General features: G+C 35.5%; 1 protein-coding gene across 1 annotated transcript; it reads right to left on the reverse strand.

Moving 5' to 3' along the window:
- Positions 1–18,554: 18,554 nt before the first annotated feature.
- Positions 18,555–20,341, reverse strand: LOC137733296 (glycine-rich protein A3-like). Its single transcript, XM_068472447.1, has 3 exons — positions 20,306–20,341; positions 19,658–19,933; positions 18,555–19,025 (listed from the first exon to the last, which is right to left on the reverse strand). The coding sequence occupies exons 2-3, from the start codon at positions 19,902–19,904 to the stop codon at positions 18,826–18,828; spliced, it is 447 nt and encodes a 148-aa protein (XP_068328548.1). The 5' UTR covers positions 19,905–19,933; positions 20,306–20,341; the 3' UTR covers positions 18,555–18,825.
- Between the last annotated feature and the right edge of the window lie 159 nt (positions 20,342–20,500).

The raw sequence follows: 20,500 nt of genomic DNA on the forward strand, positions 1-20,500 counted from the left end.
ATCGGACCGTCCTGACAGCAGCCTACTATCTTTTGGAGTGAGGAGGTTCCTAGCTACTATTGTAGCTGTTGTGGCGTCCTGCATCACGGAGTCTTCACCTGTAAGAAGACCGTTAGAAGATAAGAAAGAAGGGCGCCATACGTTACCTTGACGCGGCGCGCCCGTATCACTGCTAAGGCTCAATTCCAAGCTAAGGTTCGATGAGTTTGCCATTTTTCAAAAGTGTTCAAAGAAAAGGGATGGAGTTAAATTTCAAAGGGCCGGAGTCGATCTTCAAGAATGGGAAATCTTCAGAGTGTGTTTGTTGTGGTGATCGATAGCTCAATAAAAAAGCCAAGGCGACGCGTCCACCGATTCAAAAAGCCGGAATTTCCGGCGTAATTTTGGCGACGCTTTCTCGGCTTTTCAGAAGACGCGTTCAACTTTGTCAAAAGATTTCTTCTTTTCAGACAACACGTGGAGGCCATCACCGCAACTACATATCTTTAGCCGACAAGCGCAAAGTTCGGCGACGCTTTCTCTGCTTTTCAGAAGACGCGTGCAGCTTTGTCAAAAGGAGCCGCATCTGCACTACCACGTGTCGTTCAGAAAGCGAAGGGGCGTCGTTCAGAAATCGAAGGGGCGCCTGCTCAGAAATCGAAGAGGCGTATTCAGAGATCGAAGAGGCGCCACTATTTCAAAAAGCCGGAATTGCGGGATCAAAACGTTTGTCAACAAGGGTAAAAAGTACCACCACTTGATATTATCTCTATATATGTCGACCTTCGTCTTTTATGGCAGGGCAAACCTGAAGAAAATGCCCAACTCTCCCTCACCTCTGAGGGCGCACTCCCAGCAAAGCCTTTCGAAATACTCAATTTTTTCTTCTTCCCCAAAGATGATACCAGATGCCTGGAGTAAAGATGACCCAGGAGGAAATACATGTGCTGATTCATGCACCGCTTCTTCAAAAGCAAAGGTATCTCATATCATCAAGGTCAAAAGCAAAAGTATCTCATATCATGCTCTTTCCCTGTCTTTTTCTTTGTCCTTGTTCTTACTCGCATGGCAAAGTAAAAGAAGCAATCAGCCGGCACTTGGAGTCAATCTTCCGATCTGGAGCCAACTGCCTGGAACCTATTCCTGATTGCTTACCTAGCGTTGCTCTCGAGTAGTCATCTTCAACGGTTGATACACTTCCGGAGAAGGGACCACTTCTGCAAAGGGGAGCGAGTAAGGCAAGTGAAAATGATACATTGAAGCATGTGGAGACAAACATAGGCTGAGTTATCCTCCAACCCTTTTCAATACGAATTGGAAAGATTGAACAAAGAAACAGATAAAAGGGATAAGCTCAGACCTTCGGGGGAGACCAAATGAACCATCATGCTGCCTAGTTCAAGAAGTAGCACAAAGGAAAATCAACGATGGGCAGAAACCAGTTCAAGAGTAAGCCTGTGGAATCACAAAGATCAAAAGCCTCAATGCAATTACCAAGGAGAAGATGGAATTTACACTCTATAACCAGATTTGCGTCTCTAAACTCTTCTCTTTGTTAATTACATTCTGCCATGTTTAGTATGTTTAAGTGCTTTTTGTGTATTTACTTATGCTTTGTGTGAATCTATGCTTAAAACATTGAGGACAATGTTTGATTTAAGTGTGGGGGGGGGGGGGGGTAACTAAGTATGTTGATGCAAATTCGTTGAATTTTATCACCCATAACTTCAAGTGTTGTTCCTTGCTGTTTTAAATGTTTTTAAGGTGTTTTTAAACTGTTTTAGCGTGTTTTGTTTTATAACTCCGAAAATCACATAAAAATTTGAAAAACATTTTTTTGAAAAGCCTAAAAAGAGTGTTTTGAGTTGTTTTTGTGTCTTAGGGAACCTTCCAACGTTATGATGAGGATTTGGTTTGTAATTGCATGACTGTTAAAAAGAGTTATAAACATGGATGAAAGTTTGATTTACTCTTGGTATATGTTTAGTTATGGTTATAATGTATGACTTCACATGCAATCATAAAAGAAAAATTCGTTTTTGTAACATGCTTGAAGGAAGGAACTCATAATAACGCTACATCCCTGTGAGACTCGAGCCATTACCTTCTTTGGAGAGTTATATTCTGTGATTCTTTGTTTTCTAAAGTTGTTGCATGATCTCATTATTCCTTGCTTGGTTGCTACTTAGAAGGCGTTTCATCATATAGTTCCAAATGCTAGAACTCATGCCCATTTCATTCAAAGCATGTTATTGATTTGCATAACACATATTCAAGAAGAAGTTGTGTAGTGACCACCACCATAGCCAAATAGCCTTACTTCCCATACTTCGTATATGTTGTAAGTTTTAACCCCGTTGAGCCTTGTTTAGCCTTTATTCTTTGTTTACCCACATTTTCCTCACCTAGCCTAGTTTAGGACAATCCCCACCCTTGTTCTTAAAAGATAGTGAGCATGACTTAATTGAATTCCTTTTGAGTTACATTATGAAAGAAAATAAGTGTGGGGGAGAGAATGTTTAAGTGTTGATGTTTTGAGATTCAAAAGAAAAGAAAAAAAAAAAAAAAAAAAAAAAAAAAAGAGAAAAGAAAAAAATGAAAGAATAAGTGATTGAAGAAAGGTTCCAAAACACCAATTCTGGGTGTAAATTGTCTAAACTCTCCCTTTTTGTTCAAAAGTTGAGTTTTCATTCAAAAGTGAATTCTAAGTTGATTCAAATGCTTTGCTCACTATTTCTTTAAAAACCTTTGTTTTCCATATCCCTTCTTTGTTATCCACATACCCCAAGCCCCGTTACAACCCTTGACTTCTATCTTGAGTGTTGTGTATTTCAATTTGTGGAGTTTGAACTTGGTATGGGCTTATGGTGTCACTGGTTCTCGCGTCTAAGTAGTAGCATTCCATTCATGAGATCATATCTAAACATGCTTATTAACTCCAGAAAATGCTTTCCTTATTATAACATATGTGAGTGTTCGTCTACATGTTTACATCAATCTTCTCACATATACCTAGTGTAGGGTGTGTAGTCAGAAAATCTGTGTGAAAAACGAGAGTACATCTAGTAAGAAATTGAGGGAATTCTCTAAAGCATGTTACTACATTCAAAACATGGTTTTAAATGCTTAATTGTGAACTAGTATGTGGTGACTATGAGTAAGAACGTACTTAAGTGTAAAGATGGCTCAAATCTGTGAGAATAATGATTTTTAATTTGTCATGTGGATTGGAAGTCCCTGATACGATTGTTGGAAGGTGTAGGTTGTGTTTTGTTCTTTTTGTTTTGTTTTTCTGTTTTGCTCGAGGACTAGCAAAAGCTAAGTGTGGGGGTATTTGATAGGAGCATATTTATGCGACTTAAATGGCTTGTTCTCGTACATTTACGTTATGTTTCTTTAGTTATTTTAGTTCTTTATGCTTCTTTTGTGTGTTTTCAGGTTCTAAGGGCAAAGTATGCAAAAGGATGCCTTTTGGAGCCTTTTGGAGCAAATTAGAGATTGGAATGGATATCATATGCTTGGAGCCAAAAGGATGGACGAAATTGAAGACTTGAAGTAGGAAAGTTAAATCCTAAAAAGACCTCATGTTTGAGCATCATTGAAAACTCCTACGCATTTTAGAACACAAAAACAACATTCCTAGCAACCTTAGGACATTGTCGTGTGTTTCCTTGTGTCTCCCTTCCTTGCCATGCAAGGAAGGGCTTTGTTCCCTATTTTAAATACTTAAACACTACCACATATCATTCACCACTTATCATATCATACATTCATTTATCACTTATCATAATCATTCACTTATCACTTAACATATCATACACTTATCACTTATCACTCATAATCATCTACACATTTCAACCATTTAAACACATGTACTTCACCTACAACATCCACCTACTTCACCTACAACCTACACCTACTTCACCTACAACATCCACCTACTTCACCTACAACATCCACCTACACCTACTTCACCTACAACATCCACCTACTTCACCTACAACATCCACCTACTTCACCTACAAATGACATAGCCATATGTTCCCTCCACTACTCCTATAAATACCCTTGCATTCATTCATTCAAAAACATCTCATTTCATACACAACACATTACAAACACATTCTCCCTTCCCTAGCCGTGAGCTTCCCATCCATTCCCTTATAATCCAAACACCACTCCTCATCCATTTCCATAATCCCCCAAACCTCACCTTAGACCTTGTGCTACAACAACGAGGAAGATAAGAGGGCCTAAACGTTCATACAATTCAAGTGTGAGTTGTTGGAATATTTAGGTGTTTCTTTGATTTCAAAGTTTAAATTTAATTCTCTTTGTTTTGTACGTATGAGGAATGGAAGAGAAGAGTGCCTAAACGTTCATACAATTCAAGTTTGAGTTGTTGGAATGTTTAGGTGTTTCTTTGATTTCAAAGTTATGAGGAACTAAACCCCCTTTAGCTAGGGGGTGATTCGAAACTATGTTTATATTTGCAATATGAATTGATTAACTTTCGTTGGAATTTCATAAGTTGTGGATTCAATTTGTTTAACCGTTTGTTTGATAACTTATTTATGAATGTTTATTAAGAATGCGCGCTTAATTTTCATGCATAAATATGACGTTAGAATATAAGTGAATTTCACCTAATCGTTATGAACTTATATTCACAAGTAGTGGAGGTTGCTTATAAACAATCGCGTTAAATGAATTCTTGGCACGAGTTTCATGCTCATCATAGTAACGAATGCCTCGTCAACACTTATAGTTTTCATAATGCTTAATGATCTTTGATTGTATCTTTATTGTGCTGTTCACGTAAAGGACTTTTGGAGAATGTGGTGAATTGCGTTGCGATAACCCATCCAATTCATTAACTTAAGGAAAACTTGACGGTTAATTTAAGCGGACCTAATTAACCCGGGGCGTTGAGTTTCATAATTTATTGAAAGACCAACTGAGAATCAATCTTGTATGCAAGTGTAACATGTGTGGAGAAGAACCCCTTGGCTATTCCATCATCCATATTTTATTCACATTCATATTTACATTCTGTTTTAATTGCAATTTGTTCATTTAGTTTAATTTTGTCAAAACCTAAATCCCCCTTTACTTTAATGTCAAATTAGTTAGAAATCAATTTACTTTGTGTTTTTAAGAGTTTTGAGTCTTTTGAACTTGTTAGAATCTGTTTAGTTTATGTTTTAAAGTATTTTTGAATTCCTTGAGTCTAGTTTAGTGTTTTATATTGTTTTTACGTTTTTAAGTCAGTTTCCAAGAGATTAACAATCCCTCATAATCCCCGGTCCAGAACGATCCCTACTTGCACCTATACTACAATTTGACAAAAAGAGGGTTTAATTTGTGCGCGTATAAAACTCGCATCAATAAGCTAACAATGATGTGGGCTTAGCCTCACAATGGACTAGTAATAATGTGGTTCAAATTCACATTTGGCAAGAAACATAAGACCTCTCACTTATAAGTGAAGAGGAATACCACTAGAGCGTAGTACTAAAACCCGTTTATGTTATTTCATTTATGTATTACTTTGTAATAGCTGCAGTGAAGAACTATTTCTCATACTTTGTTTGCATAAGTGTGTCGTTTTCTTTCTGTATGCTAATCTTTTCTAAGATTATATAAGTTAATTCTTGTCCTTTTGGACTTTGTTTAATGCATGTTCTCTACGATTGAAGAAAAAAAATGTGTATATTCTACCAAGGAATGTCTTTATTTTATGTTTATATATACATAAAGTATAGATTCTCGATTATCCTTTCATCCCCATGAGATACAAATATGTCACCATATAATAAAATACATAAAGATAGGATACCTGATAAGAAGTAAGAGGTATTTATCGATCCCCCTCTTTGAACTTGCAAGGAGTTACTAATTTCTCTCTTAAATTTTAATTTTGTTGATTATCTTTCTGAACTTTTATAATTAGTCAATTCTCCCTTGGCGTTAGATTTGGAAAATTTCCATCCAACTTTTGTGTATGTGGTGATACTTCACCGCCCAACATTCCATGCCATAAAGCAAGGATGGCCTTATTGCCGTCCTATAAAATTTTCTCTTGAGCTTTAATGGCATACGATGGTCGCACAACACACCCGATGCATTCTTCCACTTCATCCATCCAGCTTGTATTCTATGGTTGAGAACTCCATCCAACTCTCCGTTCTTTTGCAAGATAGATCTCCATTGGTTGATTTCGTACACCTTCTATTTGAAATAGCCTTAAAAACTTTATACAAGTTCAAAAAATAAATCAAATATAGGCCAAGAAGTAATATTGCTTTGCTTTACACCAACGCTTGTACTCTATATGTCATCCACAAAAACTTTCTAATGGTGTAAATTAGTAAAATATCTGAACAATTACTGTTTGTATAAAAAAGAAATTTTTCAGAACTAATTGAATCTACAACAACTGTTATAAGTTTGGAGTAGTGCTATATATACCTCATTTTTAACTTCTACACACTCCTTGTTAATTATATCATTTGATGTTCTTTAATTCATTCGATCCGACGATCGAAATTTGAGAGGAGTTGCGTGGGAGCTAAAATGAGTGTGTGGATAATATCACTCTAAATTTATGGTTGGCCTAAATAGAAACTTTGGTTGTCTTATCCTAAAGTGCCCAGTCATACCAATTGTACGCCCCAGTCTGATTTAGGGAACTATAGGAATAAAAAATTCATATGATACCTAATTATACAAGTGACGTTGTACACTAAAACGAAAATGGAGAGCTTAAACTCGAGACATGGTGGGTTAAAAACGAAGGCATTAACCAGCATCAAGATGAAAAGCATTTCCAGTAGAATGGAAGAGACAAAAATGATTTCAGTTTTTGGTTCTCAATTTTCATTTTAAGATTTCAGTTTTTGGTTTTCAATTTTCATTTTCTTTAACTAAAAATAAAGTAGTTATCAATAAAATTTCAGTTTTCAGTTTAAAAATAAAAAGTGAAAACGAAATGTTTAGCAATCAACCCCTAATGTATGGAAACAAAATTTACACTTAACTCCTTGAAATCTTTTAGGACAGTTCTAAGCCTCCAAAGACAATCCAAACAAATTGAGTGAAAGGGCAAATGTTAAATAACTGATCCGCTATTTCAAGGGAAGAATGACACATAGGGAGACCGTGTGTGATCAAATCAACATAATTACTATGTGAAGAAAGTTTCTAGCTCGAGATTTTAGCCCGTCCCTAAAACAAAAAGTCAAGCAAAAGTTCTAACCTCTGACGGGTGGTCAAAGCCGGTAAGCTTGGTTATTGCTGATTTACAGATATCCTTGTCTGAGTGTAATCGACTCTTGAGGGGGAGAAAAATTTGTGTGGGGCTTTGCTTGCCACTGAACATTACTAAGTGGCACTACAATTCAATCAAAACTTGCCACATGGCAAATCTTAAATATAATCTTTTATATTTAAAACTCTTATAATTATTTTTCCTACTAATTAATATATATCATAAAATTTAATTAGTGGTTCATTTTTTTTCCCTCTTCTCTCTCTTCTTTTAATTTCTTCACAAACTTTCTCTACCGTCTTCTTTCCTACTTTGTGTTTTTTCTTTCTTCATTTCTCTATCGTCTTCTTTCCTACTTTGTGTTTTTTCTTTCTTCATAAAAATATGGTCACAAGGGCAACAAAATGGAGGCAGATGTTTATGCTTGAATCATAGCACAACGGATGTGGGATTTCATTTCCTGCTATAAATGTAATAATTCGGTTTACTACGAAAGCATTTATACTTGAATAACAATATTTGAATCAAGTATTATGACAATAGCTAATTTAAGGAACATAACAAAGACGAGCTATCAATTTCCAAATGTCTCGTTGAAATGCACTTTGGTCAAAATGATTGATGCTACAAAAAAAAAAAAAAAAAAAAAAAAAAAAAAGATTACATATCCATATTTTACACAAAATATTGTTTCACAATTATTTTGTTTTTTATCATTGTAAAGCAGACATCTAATTTAACTCCAGAATCGTGGAAACAGTATTTGGCCTCTTCTTGATGTTGTGGGAGACTGCCTAACTATGGTGCTTCTTCATAATTGATTGCTCCAAAAGATACTTGAATTATTACAAAAAACTCAGTTACTTAGTAGAGCGTTAAAAGGGATTCCAATTTAAACACTCAAATGCATATATAAGAGGAAAAAAAAAATTTAACTATTAGATTAATCTTATAGTGTATAATAATTAGTAAAAAAATAATTATGGGAGCTTTAAATATAATATATATACATATACATATATATATATATATACATATACATATACATATATATATATATAAGATTGGTCATATACATATATATATATATACATATACATATATACATATATATATATATATATATAAGATTGGTCATGTGGTGAGTTTTGAGTGGGTTGTAATGCCTAACTATGGTGCTTCTTCATAATTGATTAAGCTTATTCACACATAAGGTGCATAATTGAGTGGGAGACTGCCTAAACCTTATTGCCCATCCCTACTGGAGTAAGCTTATTCACACATAAGGTGCATATATCTTTCGGTTTGATGTAGTACTACCACTGTTCTTATCAATCCCAACGTTATGATGCTTGATGTATTTATTAATATTATAATTAAAATACAAATTTGTTGCTCATTCTTTTTTACACATGGATAAAGAGCATCTCCAATAGCTTCCCCAAATGAGCTCCTAGAATATAGGGAGAGGTGGAAAATTTCATCTCCAATCACATTCATCAGTACGTGGATAATAAATTATGAGTATTGCTGTTAGCACTCCAAACTTTTTATATTTAAATGGAAAAAAAAAAAAATACTTACCAGGAGTGCACAGTTTTTCGAAATGTCAATAGCAAAAAGCTATGCTGCCAACCAATACAAGTAGCATCAAGATGAAGAGCATTTTCAATAGACTGTAACCAATAGAATGGAAGAGACGTGAATCCAAGTACAATCAGAGCTTTGCCGTGTCCAAATTTAGTTTTTAGTTTTTGGTTCTCAGATTTCATTTAAAAATAAAAAATAAAAACTAAAATAGTTATCATATTTCAATTTTCAATTTTAAAAAAAGTAAAAAGTAAAAACAAAATATTTATCAAACATCCCCTAATTAAAACAAAATTAACACTTAAATCTTTGATATTTTTATGACAATTTTTAAGCCTCCACAGACGATCCAAATAAATTGAGTGAAGGGGCATGTGCTAAATGATTGATCCACTATTTCAGGGGAACAATGATACACAGAATACGTGTGGGATAATATTAGGGGTGGACACTTGGAATTGAAAACCAAAATTGAAGCACGAACCAAATCGAACCGAATAGTTTGATTTTACGGTTTTGAAATAGGTTCGGTTTGAAACTTAAACGGAGTGTGGAGAAATAGTTTGATTTTACTTTTGACTTTTGAAAATCGAACCACACCACTAATATTAAGAAAACATTTAATTAAATATCCATATTAAATATTATTTTAATTGGTTATTTGTTAGAATCCATACATTTATTTAGTATGGACTCATTGCATCACTTTCCTGCGTGTGCTCAGTGCTGCTTTCGCCTATTTGATTTGGTTAGGCGTTTTCTAATACTTGCAGACTTTTTCTATTTGATTTGGCTAGGGTGTGTATTCAAGGGCATGAGGAATGCCATTGGTGTCGGTAAATTAGGAATGCCATGGTTGAAAAGAAAATTTTCTTGAAAGTACTAATGTTGTTGAGACACATGCAGACAAAGGGAATTTTTTTTCATTTTGTATGTAAATGGTTTGAAATCAAATTGAAACCATTTAAAACCGCACCAAACCAACCAAACCAAATAATGTGGTTTCATTTCTATTTTGGCTTCAAAACAGCACCGAACCACACTATAAAAAAGTTTCAATTTCGGTGTCACTAAAAACTATACTGAACTGAACTATATCCATCCCTGGTTAATATGTGAAGCGAGTCTAGCTCAAGATTTTAGCCCATCCCTTGAAAAAAAGTCAAGCAAAAGTTTTAACTTTTGAAAGGAGGTTAAACTGGTTACCTTAGTCACTGTTGATTTACAAATATCATTGTTTGAGTTTAATTTGATTCATGTTGTAGTCATATTTAGAATAGAAATATGATTGTGTAAATCCTAGTAGATATGGGAATGTATCTTACATTCCTATTAGGAGTAGATTACCTATTAAGATTTGTAATCCTAGAGGGAAAGGTTTTTACCTATCCTACTACTATAAATAAAGGCACAATGGGTGGAATAGAATACACCCTCAATTACACATCTCTCTCTCTCTCTCTATCTATGCCGCACCCCTCTCTCTTCAGTAAATTATGCCTACAACACGTTATCAACACGCTCTTGACGCTGCGCTAAAGAGAGTTTATTCTTCAATTAAGGGAGTATTACGTTTTAATCATTTTTTTTTATGATTAATTTATTATTTTATTGAATTGATCTACATGCTATTGATTCAATTTCATTTTTCCATGTTAAATGTGATACAACTCATTGGAGATGCAATTCCGGCTTTCCGAGAATGATCTTCTACAAATTCAAAGGCTTTTGTTGTTTTCTGGTAATCAGGTACGCTTAAAATACAGTAAGATATTTGAAACAACTATGAAGCATGAAAACATTCCCCATGATGCATGAACCCCCTACATTTATATTTACCTTCCGATATATATATTGTATATGTTCATATATTTTTCAACATATATATTTGTTTCATGCATCGCACAATTAAATTGTTATGTGGAATTTGTGAGTCAAATTATATAAAATGAATTAGAAGCATATTCAGGGTTTCCTAAACCCTAAGGGATTTGGGGAAAAAAAAAAGAAGCATATTCAGGGTTTCTTAAACCCTAAGGGATTTGGAAAAAAAAAAGGGAAATTGGGCATGGTGCGGCACTCCCACTACACCATCACTATGCACACCACCATCAGGCTTCAGCCTGTGGTCAATCTAATGGGCCTGAAGCCCTAAGCTTGTCTGCAATTTGACTCGTAGCTTGTTGCTCCATCTCGGACTGCACTAAGCTTCGGCTTGGGCTCCACGCAGCCAAGGCCCGCAGTCTTCATCCATCAGCCCAGTCGGTTGTGACCTTCCCCTTTGCACGCATCGGCTATTACACATTGCTAGGCTTGGTCCAAGCGGCCTGCTCATGCAGCAAGCCATTGTTGGGCTCCCCGCGACAAACCCACAACCCATTTGAGGTTGGACCCCCATGCACCCCCTTCGGCCCAGATTTGAAGCCCAGCTGCGGCTGAGGGGTTTTTTTTTTTTTTCCCCACCTGTGGTCTACAACCATCATTCGAGAACCTTTTGGCCTTGCCTTATACTTAAGGCACCCAAAACCGTGCAACCTTAACCCACGACACCAAGCCCAAATTATTTTGGGGCTATATTTTCGATCCAATAATATTATTTTAATAATATTTAGCTTTTATAATCGATCCCGTATGGCCCGATTTATTGAATTTATTAAAAGTGACTTACAATCCATTAATCTGATAATGAATCCAAAATTATTGACCTGAAGATCATTTTTGGACATTAACGATTCAATAATTTATTTTTATACTTTGAACCGTCACATTCTTTAGTAGTAACGAAGCTCTCACACTTGAGTTCCCGAAGAAACTCAAAACCACTATACTTAAATCAGCATATTGCATTCTGTGTTTCTTACAGGAACCTCTCATTATGAACTAATTGTTCATAAAACTAAATTGAACCTATAGTTTCAAATTTAGTGCCTTTGAAACCCGAATTTTTCATAAAACAATACACCCATGAAAACCCGACATTTTTTTCATGAAAACCATGTCTTAGAACTCAAATGTTTTAACTTTGATGCTTATGGATGATTCATTCCCATAGCACCAATCACAATCTTGTTCCCTCCATTCAGTGGATTGTCGTACCATAACAAGTTCGATTTTCCTGATTTTGACGTTTCTAATAGAAACCACTTTATGTGGGGTACAAGACGTGAATCTCCACTTGACTATCAAAAAGCTGAGAAACCATTGAAGCCAACAATGGCATGGAAGAGCTGAATAAGCCTCCGCCATGATCTTTATTCGAAGACTTATGCTTAAAGCATTACAAATGGAAATACCTCCCGATCGAGGATTCCATGGCTCTTTGGCTCGATCCTACAGATTGTCTAATCATGAAAGACATTGCCTAAAGTAAACCATGAATGAGTACAATTCTGAAGTTTATAAATCCGATCGAATTTTGACAAGAGCATAAGTTTCTCGTCCTTCCATGTTTCTACCTTGCCGCTGAAGCAGCACTGTAGAAAGCAAAAGTTTACCAAATTCTTTGATTTGATTACTACCACAAAACATATGGTATAATCAGGGCCTACCAAGGTGTGGCATCATGCCCGAAGCATAATCCTTGGTATCTAAGACCTAAAACTTCAAGAATAAGGGATAATATTCCCGAACCTTAACCCTGCAGAATCTTTTTCCATCTTGATGGAATAGATCATTGGTTATGCACTTTTTCGTGCCCTTACCAATGTTGTTAAGGAGTACCATTCTAGTAGTCAATATGTGAGACTAATTTTTGCTCCACCAAACACTGTTGGAAAAGCCAAATTTTGACATGGATGGCCTTATTGGCCGAATCCCCTTAGTAAACCATTTACTTTGTGAACATTTTTCCATGTTCTTGGATTCAAGTTTGGTGTATGTTTTAATTATCGATAATCTTATTAATATTGTCCTCGAATATGAGTTAATTGAATCATGTTTCTTAATACATGTGACCGATTCAATTAAACACGTGATTAGGTTGGACTGTGGGAAAGTTAGTTGTCTGGATGAATGCGTACTACGCACACTAACTTTACACCTAAATCACATCTCTAACAACGACTTTAGGTCTATCCAACATGATTAAGAGCATTTGGCATGCTCCTCGTTGTATGGTACTAAATTACCATTTAAGGGACCTTAAATTCTCCCTGACATTGAGTTTTTAAGGATATTCGAGATGACAATGATCATAAATGAAATCACTGAAGAAAATAAAGTGAAATATCTTTGCATCACCTCCAAAAATAAGCCTGAGGCTTTGATTTGGGGCCAATGGGTTGTCTCCCAACTGGGAATACACCACATGTGGCCAACCTGAAGCCTGGTGATTGAGCAGTTTACTTGCTTTGGCACGACCTTTTGGGACACTTAGGTCGAACAATGATGCTACAATACATCTCCTTATCTGAAGTAAGGATATTGTGCCTACAAGCACACTTTGCCAAGCATGTCCATTAGGGAAATTGATTTTCTATATCATTCCTCGCAAAGATATGACACGACTCTCTTTTCACAGTGGATTCAAGAGAATATATGTGGACTAATCCAACCAAAATGCGGACCATATAAATACTTATGGTTTTGGTTGATGAATCGACAAACTGGTCATATGTTTGTCCACACACATTGCTGCTAAACCTCATGGCTAATTAAAGGCTCACCACCCTACTTATCCCTTAAGGTCCAGGAGACTGGATAATGCCAAAGAGTTTATATCGACGGTTTTCAATAAAGTATTACATGTGTTTTGGGTTTAAAATTTGAACATCGAATTCCCATGTTCACCCCAAATAGCCTCGCCTAGCAATCATAAAGCGCAATTTAAATGATCACCCGAATTTTGGTAAACGTATCAAGTTTTTTATTTTTGCCTAAGGCTATGCATTCTTGTACGCAACTATGTTGGTCCGCCTTAAGACCCATTGCCACCCAACCTATATGATGTTACAGTTGGTTACTGGGTACGAGCTTGACGATTTTTGTATTTACACATTTGGGTGTGCATTTCATGTGCCAAGTTGCTCCGCCGTAACGTACCACCATGGGTCCTCAAAAAAGGATGTGTATCTTTTGTTGATCATGATTCTCCTTCACACTAGCTCTCTTAAAGCCCTTGCACGCAATCTCTTTACAGCTCATTTGCGGGTTGTCACTTTAATGAGACAGTCTTCTCGCCGTTAGGGGGAGATAAAAACGCCAACGTTCCTAGAGAACAACGCGAATTTGCGTGGACATTGCCCACTATGTCTCATCTCGATCCCCGTACCGGACAAGTGTAATAAGCAAATGCGATGATTTCTAGCTTTCAGAATGTTGCCCCAAATGCATTCCTTTGATCTAGCTAAAGTGACGAGATCATATACCAGCTGCAAACATGCCTGCAAGGATAGACGTACTTAACGGACATCGAGTTAACATCCCTAGAGGGTGTGCCGCCCCTGTTGGACGGTTTGGACGCCCCTATTAAATGGTCTGGTACACCGGTGGATAGCGAATCAATATGTCTTGGCCTGGAGTACAACAGATCATTTGGTTCGTAGGATTCACTTCCCTAGAAGAGGAAGACATGGCACAACAATGAATCTAAATTCGATCGCTGTCTCAAATCATTTCCATCTCATAAGATTAATCTGGATTTCTCCCAATACTTAAAGTTCTTAGTCCAGTATACTAGTTTGGATGAGCAAAATGGAATTGAAATGAGATTATCATCGATGATGTTTTCACTTATATGGTAGCTACCGACATAAATGAAAATCGACTATATTGAATCGTGTTCCATTGATTAAGTGACAACGTACAACTAATTGGACAACTAAAGTTACAATCCAGGTCAAATTCCTTACCAAAGTGTGTATTAGACATGTTGTTCCTACACTGCCCAAGGTAACCCTGTTATGTTACAAGTGGGAAAGGAAGCGTTACGAGATGAATGAAATGGTGTGATATGATGCACGCCTTATGGCGCAAGGTTTATCTCAAAACGTCATGTGATTGATAGCAGCATGATGAAATGTGGTTAGTGTTTTCTCCATAGAGATATAGATACGGAGATTTACATGTAAGTTCCCAAAGAATTACATGGACTGGTTCAAATAGTTCCAAAACCACAGAACACCCTCGTAACTCGTTTTGAGGTGTTCACTTATGGATTGAAAAATCCGATGGATGTGGTATACTTGTCTACGTGATTATTTGATCAGTCAGGGATGAATTATGCCCTTGTTGTTAAACTATGAAGTCTTATTCCAAATTGCTAGAGTTACAATTTATGTTGTTGACACGAATCTCACTAAGACTCCGGAATAGCTTGAGAAAACTGCCTCGCACCTGAAGATGGAATTTGAGATGAAGGATCTTGGGAAAACTCGTCTATGCTTTGACTTGAAGTTCAAGCATTGTTCTGATGGTATGTTAGTCTACAGTCAAACTACACCCCGAATGTGTTACTTTTGAGTATACCTTTGATTGTCCATACGTTATATGCACATAAGACCTTGAAGAGGTTATGGAATCCGAAATTCCATGTCTAAAGTTCAACTTTGCGCTTCGTTGTACTTAGCTCATTGTATTTAGACAGGACATCTCATTCGCTGTTGATCCAGTAAAGATGCAGCAATGCACCTACACGCATCCACTGAATTGGTATTAAAGACGTACCGTGAAGGTACTACTTGGGCAAATCCCAACACATCTAAGCGGATCCAACCCCCTTATCAAGCCGCACAAGGCAAAATCCCCAAATGGTTATGTATTTACCGTTAGGGATATCGTAATATCTTGGAGGTCTACGATATGACCTTAGTTGCAAAATCTTCGAATCGTTCCAAGGCTCACCTCACTTCACTACGCCACAAATGATACATGGTTAGGAGTTCTTGTTGAGAATTTCGAAGTACTTGTTGTGTTTTCATCCATCGTTAAGTCCCGACGACGATCCATAAAGATTATGCCGCATGTATCAACCCGACCAAGCCATGATACATCAACGAAGTCAACACCAAGACATATTGCGCCTACATCTACATCAGCAAAGCATCAGGAGATTGAAGTCATACAATCTGTTCCCAAGTTATTGCCCAAGTCTACATTTCAGAAGCTCGTCCAAGGAATCGGTATGCGTAAATTTTTTGAGTTGAATCGCTTGTAGTTCTCTTATTTAGAAGTTATGTCTAACTTAGGGGGAGTATCTTGAAGCATACTCACATGATCTTAATGTACTTTTTTTTCCTACGATTAGGAGTATTTTTCCCACTAGGTTTTAATGAGGCACCTATCCTGGGATGATCATACTCCGTTGAGTTCACTACCTTCGTCCAGTTTGACGAGCGTTTTAGACATTATGCATATTTTTCTTACTTTTCTCCTTAGTCTATGGGTTTTCCCCATTCCTTGGGTTTTACCATAGCAAGGTTTTTGTGAGTTTTTACAAATGCATACTTCAAAGTAAATTTGAGACTCGCGATCACCCGTTGTGCCGATGACTTCATCAACTATTCTACCTTATATGTTGAAGAATCTGATGCGATGGTTTGTTAAGTATTTACACACTCAAAGGGGAGTGTTGCAGTCATATTTAGAATAGGAATGTGATTGTGTAAATCCTAGTAGATATGGGAGTGTATCTTACATTCCTATTAGGAGTAGATTACCTATTAAGAGTTGTAATCCTAAAGGGAACGGTTTTTACCTATCATACTACTATAAATAAAGGCACAATGGGTGGAATAGAAGACACCCTCAATTACACATCTCTCTCTTTCTCTCTATCTATGTCGCACCCCTCTCTCTCTGGCCTCCATAATTGTTCAGTAAATTATGCTTACAACAATTCAATATTTTTCAACAAAAAATAATGAATTTTTTTTCTTTTTATAAAAAAAACATTTGGATTGGTTTCGTGAGCTAAGATGGCTTTTGCCCCCCCCAAAAAAAAAGAAAAATAAATAAATAAAACTCCTCCAGCCCAATTCAGTCCCTTCAGTTGGTCACCCAAGCAGAAACCGACAAGCCCAATCACTATTAAAAAATTCATAAAAAATTAATAACACAAATAATAATTAAAATACTAAAAATATAAAAAAATATTAAGTTTTTTTAATTTTTTAATTTTAAATAAATACCTAACCATGAACTTTCACCAATATTTTCAAATACTTTCAATCAATCTTTTATTATTATCAGAAATTAAAGGTAAAATTATATTTTATTATTTTATAAAATAAAAAATATTAAGTTTTAATGAAAAGGGATTGGACTAAGTTTATTTTAACAAAAAATTATTTTATAACTTTATTTAATAAAAAAACATAAATTTTAATGAAAATAACTTAAATTTTAACGAAAATAACAAAAGTTTAATATAGTAAAAAATAAAACGTAAAAAGTAATAAAAAACTGACACGAACGCGCATATCCATTACACACACTATTTCTGAAACTAAACGGCACTACACTATTTTTGAAATTGAATAGTACTACACTATTTCTGAAACTGAATCGTATTACACTCTTTCTGAAACTGAACACTATTTTTGAAAAATAAACACTAATTATTCTTGAAACTAAACACAAGTACTACACTATTTTTGCAACTGAACACGGATACTACACTATTTCTAAAACTGACTACATACACTATTTTTTTAAACTGAATACAAGTTGATGTGCACTAACTATTTCTTAAACTGAATATGTTATCTCTCTAGGAAGTTTAACGATCATTCTTCTCCCTCTATTCTTGCAATTTCTCGGTATTTTCTCACATTCCAAACACCTTTTATTCTTTTAATTATCTTCGATTCTCATTAAATTTTCTCTGGATCTCTTCAATTTCTTAGCCTTCTACACCAATTACTTAATTCTCTTCTATTATTCGCACATTGGTGGCTTCCTCTTCTCCTCCACCCACAATCTCACTTTCTTCCTCTGCAAAATTGAAAAATAACTCAAATCAAATCAATAAAATCAAATACAAAAATATTCATCAAACTACAAACTTGTTGAACGTTAAAGCCAAGAAAAGTAAAGATACTGGTGCTTAATTTGGGAAAAGGATTCTCTTCGAATCCACTTTGTAAGATCTCTATATTCTTGTCATTCACAGTACATCGTGCAACCAGTTTTTATCAGATACTATTTGTATTTAATTTTAAATGAAAACAATTAAATAATTTCTGACCACACGATACACGATGAATGATTAAAATGTGGGATCCCTAAGATCCCTACAAAAAGATCCGGATGGGATCCAATTTCCTTAATTTCAAGCTGCTTCTTTGCCTGCAGATCTCACGCCAGACATAGGCATAATCTCACGCCAACCAGCAGACCTACACTTCAGCTACCAACACCTAGGTTTGTGGAAACCTAGAGATTTTGTTGGCTGGATGAATTAATTTCTAGTTTCTACCTAATATATCATCAACCAATGCTCGGTCCTTATTAATAAATAATAATAATAATAATAATAATAATAATAATAAAGCATTGCACGTGCTTTTTATAGATTTATTTTTTATTTTTACTATTTTAACCTTATCATTAAATAAAGTTGTAAGATGACTTTTGATTAAAATTTAAAGTTTTGAAGTCATTTTTATTAGTTTTTCTTAATTTAATACGAATTGCCTTAATTATTCAGTTTAGAAATAAAAATGCACTTTGACAGTTATTATTGGTTAAGGATGTTGAGTTGCTTATAGGCTGGGGGAGGCTGTCAATGATGGAACTGCTCTAATTTTCATAGGAAAAACCAGAATTAAAGTCCCAAACATTAATACATGAGCTCTTGGAAAGAGAAAAAAAACAAAATACAAATACGTCTATTTATGTTTTGTGTATTTATACAGTACAAAATACAAACACGTGTTTATTTATAAAGTAACTATTAGAAGGGCGTAACTCGTAAGTAGATTATTTTAGACTGGATTTGGATCTGAAGCGACCATGATATTTGCCTTAGATCCACCATATTATATGTTTTAATACCGTTTGTTGAACTTGCCCTCAAATGGTTTGCCAAACTTCCCATGCCGAAATTTGCCATGACCATAGCCGGCGGTACCCCCATAGCCATGGGAACCACCATCGCCATGGTAAGCGCCACAGCCATACGCAGGAACACCTGCGACAGCACCTCCAGCTAACATCCCTCCCATTTCAATGCCAGCAGCTCCATACCCTGTAAGTAATAATCTTTCATCAGTCACTAAGACAAAAATAATATTCTACTTTGATGTATCATTCTAATTGGTTCTTCATATATGGTGATCAGTAGTTAAAAGAAAATTAAGAACATCACTTGATAAATGTCAATGTGAATGAGAAAATATGTTTTCAAAAGGGAACTGTTATAGGCCGACACTCTAAAATTCTTATTATGCATTCCAAACTTAATGATATTTAGAAAGAAAAACATACTTTTGAGAAGTGTAAAATGTGACTTTTGGAGTACCAATAACAATTATATAGCTTCTTCTGTTTCATCATTTCGTGTCTAATTGATTGTCATGCTAACTTACAAAAATATGGTCTCCTTAGTATTTTCCTTTATATAGTTCTCTTCTCTATCTCTTCCATTGAAAAGAAGGGTAAAAAAAAATAAATAAAAAAATCAGATTGTCATCGTTCAATAAAATTTTGAATTTAGTATTGATTAATATACCCACGAATATTATTGCCCTATAATTTTGTAGAACCCAAGTATATAAATCAGAATAATTATAAACCAGAAAACTGGTAATGTTATAAAATAGATTAGGGACGATCGGGTTGTGATTCGATCGCACGCAGAATGATAAGATGCTGCTGTACCTGGTCCTGGATAACCAGTTGGTGGATATCCCCAATAAGAAGGATAGGCAGCAGGAGGATACCCGCCAGAAGAAGGGTATGCATGATGTGCTTGCGGGGGATATCCATATACTTGTGGAGGGTATGATCCGTACCCTTGTGGAGGGTATGATCCGTACCCTTGTGGAGGGTATGATCCATACCCACTACCATATGAAAATAGTGCTTTCTCAGTTGTCTCATGTTTCTCGTGCTTTCCACCTCCCATCTTATCAAGTAGGTAAGATTGATACCAAGCTACATATCATTATCCAAATGGGAGGCACCACAGTTCATGGTTCAAAGAACATAACATGTTAGAGACTTTTGTCGTAACGTATCATACATAATTACAAACAATTGTTATGCTGATCAGATTTAAATAATAAAAGATATATATCAACCTTCAGAACCCTAGACAAAGATAATTCTTTCCAATTAAGCAGGACGTAAATCTCAAAACAGTTTATACATGTCACGAGCTTATTTGGCTACAAATAATAAGAAATCCATGTTCATACATAAAGCATGCATACATATTGTTGGACCAAAAAAATTAAAATAAAGCATATCTATTAATGCAGAAACAATAGACAAGAACTAGAGATTAGAGAGATAGAGATGGCTCACAAACAGCTGTGTGGGGACTCTTAAGTTTGCCCTCAACACTGGTCAAACAAACGTGTGTGTGAAACTTAAAGAAATGAAGTACGTAAATATAGGGATCATAAAGTAAACAAGTATATATTCTTGTAAATATGATCCCAATCCAATGAATATGATATAATGATAGCACTGCGTTACTTCAACGTGTGTTTTTTTTAT

Source organism: Pyrus communis, chromosome 5 (genome assembly GCF_963583255.1).
Source record: "Pyrus communis chromosome 5, drPyrComm1.1, whole genome shotgun sequence".
NCBI lineage: Eukaryota > Viridiplantae > Streptophyta > Magnoliopsida > Rosales > Rosaceae > Pyrus > Pyrus communis.

Bases quoted from the DNA above. Each gene is read 5' to 3' on its own strand.
- LOC137733296 (XM_068472447.1), bottom strand. From the start codon at position 19,904: ATGGGAGGTGGAAAGCACGAGAAACATGAGACAACTGAGAAAGCACTA. The intron at 19,026-19,657 runs GTACAGCAGCAT...TATTACTTACAG, and splicing joins AACTGGTTATCCAGGACCAG to GGTATGGAGCTGCTGGCATT.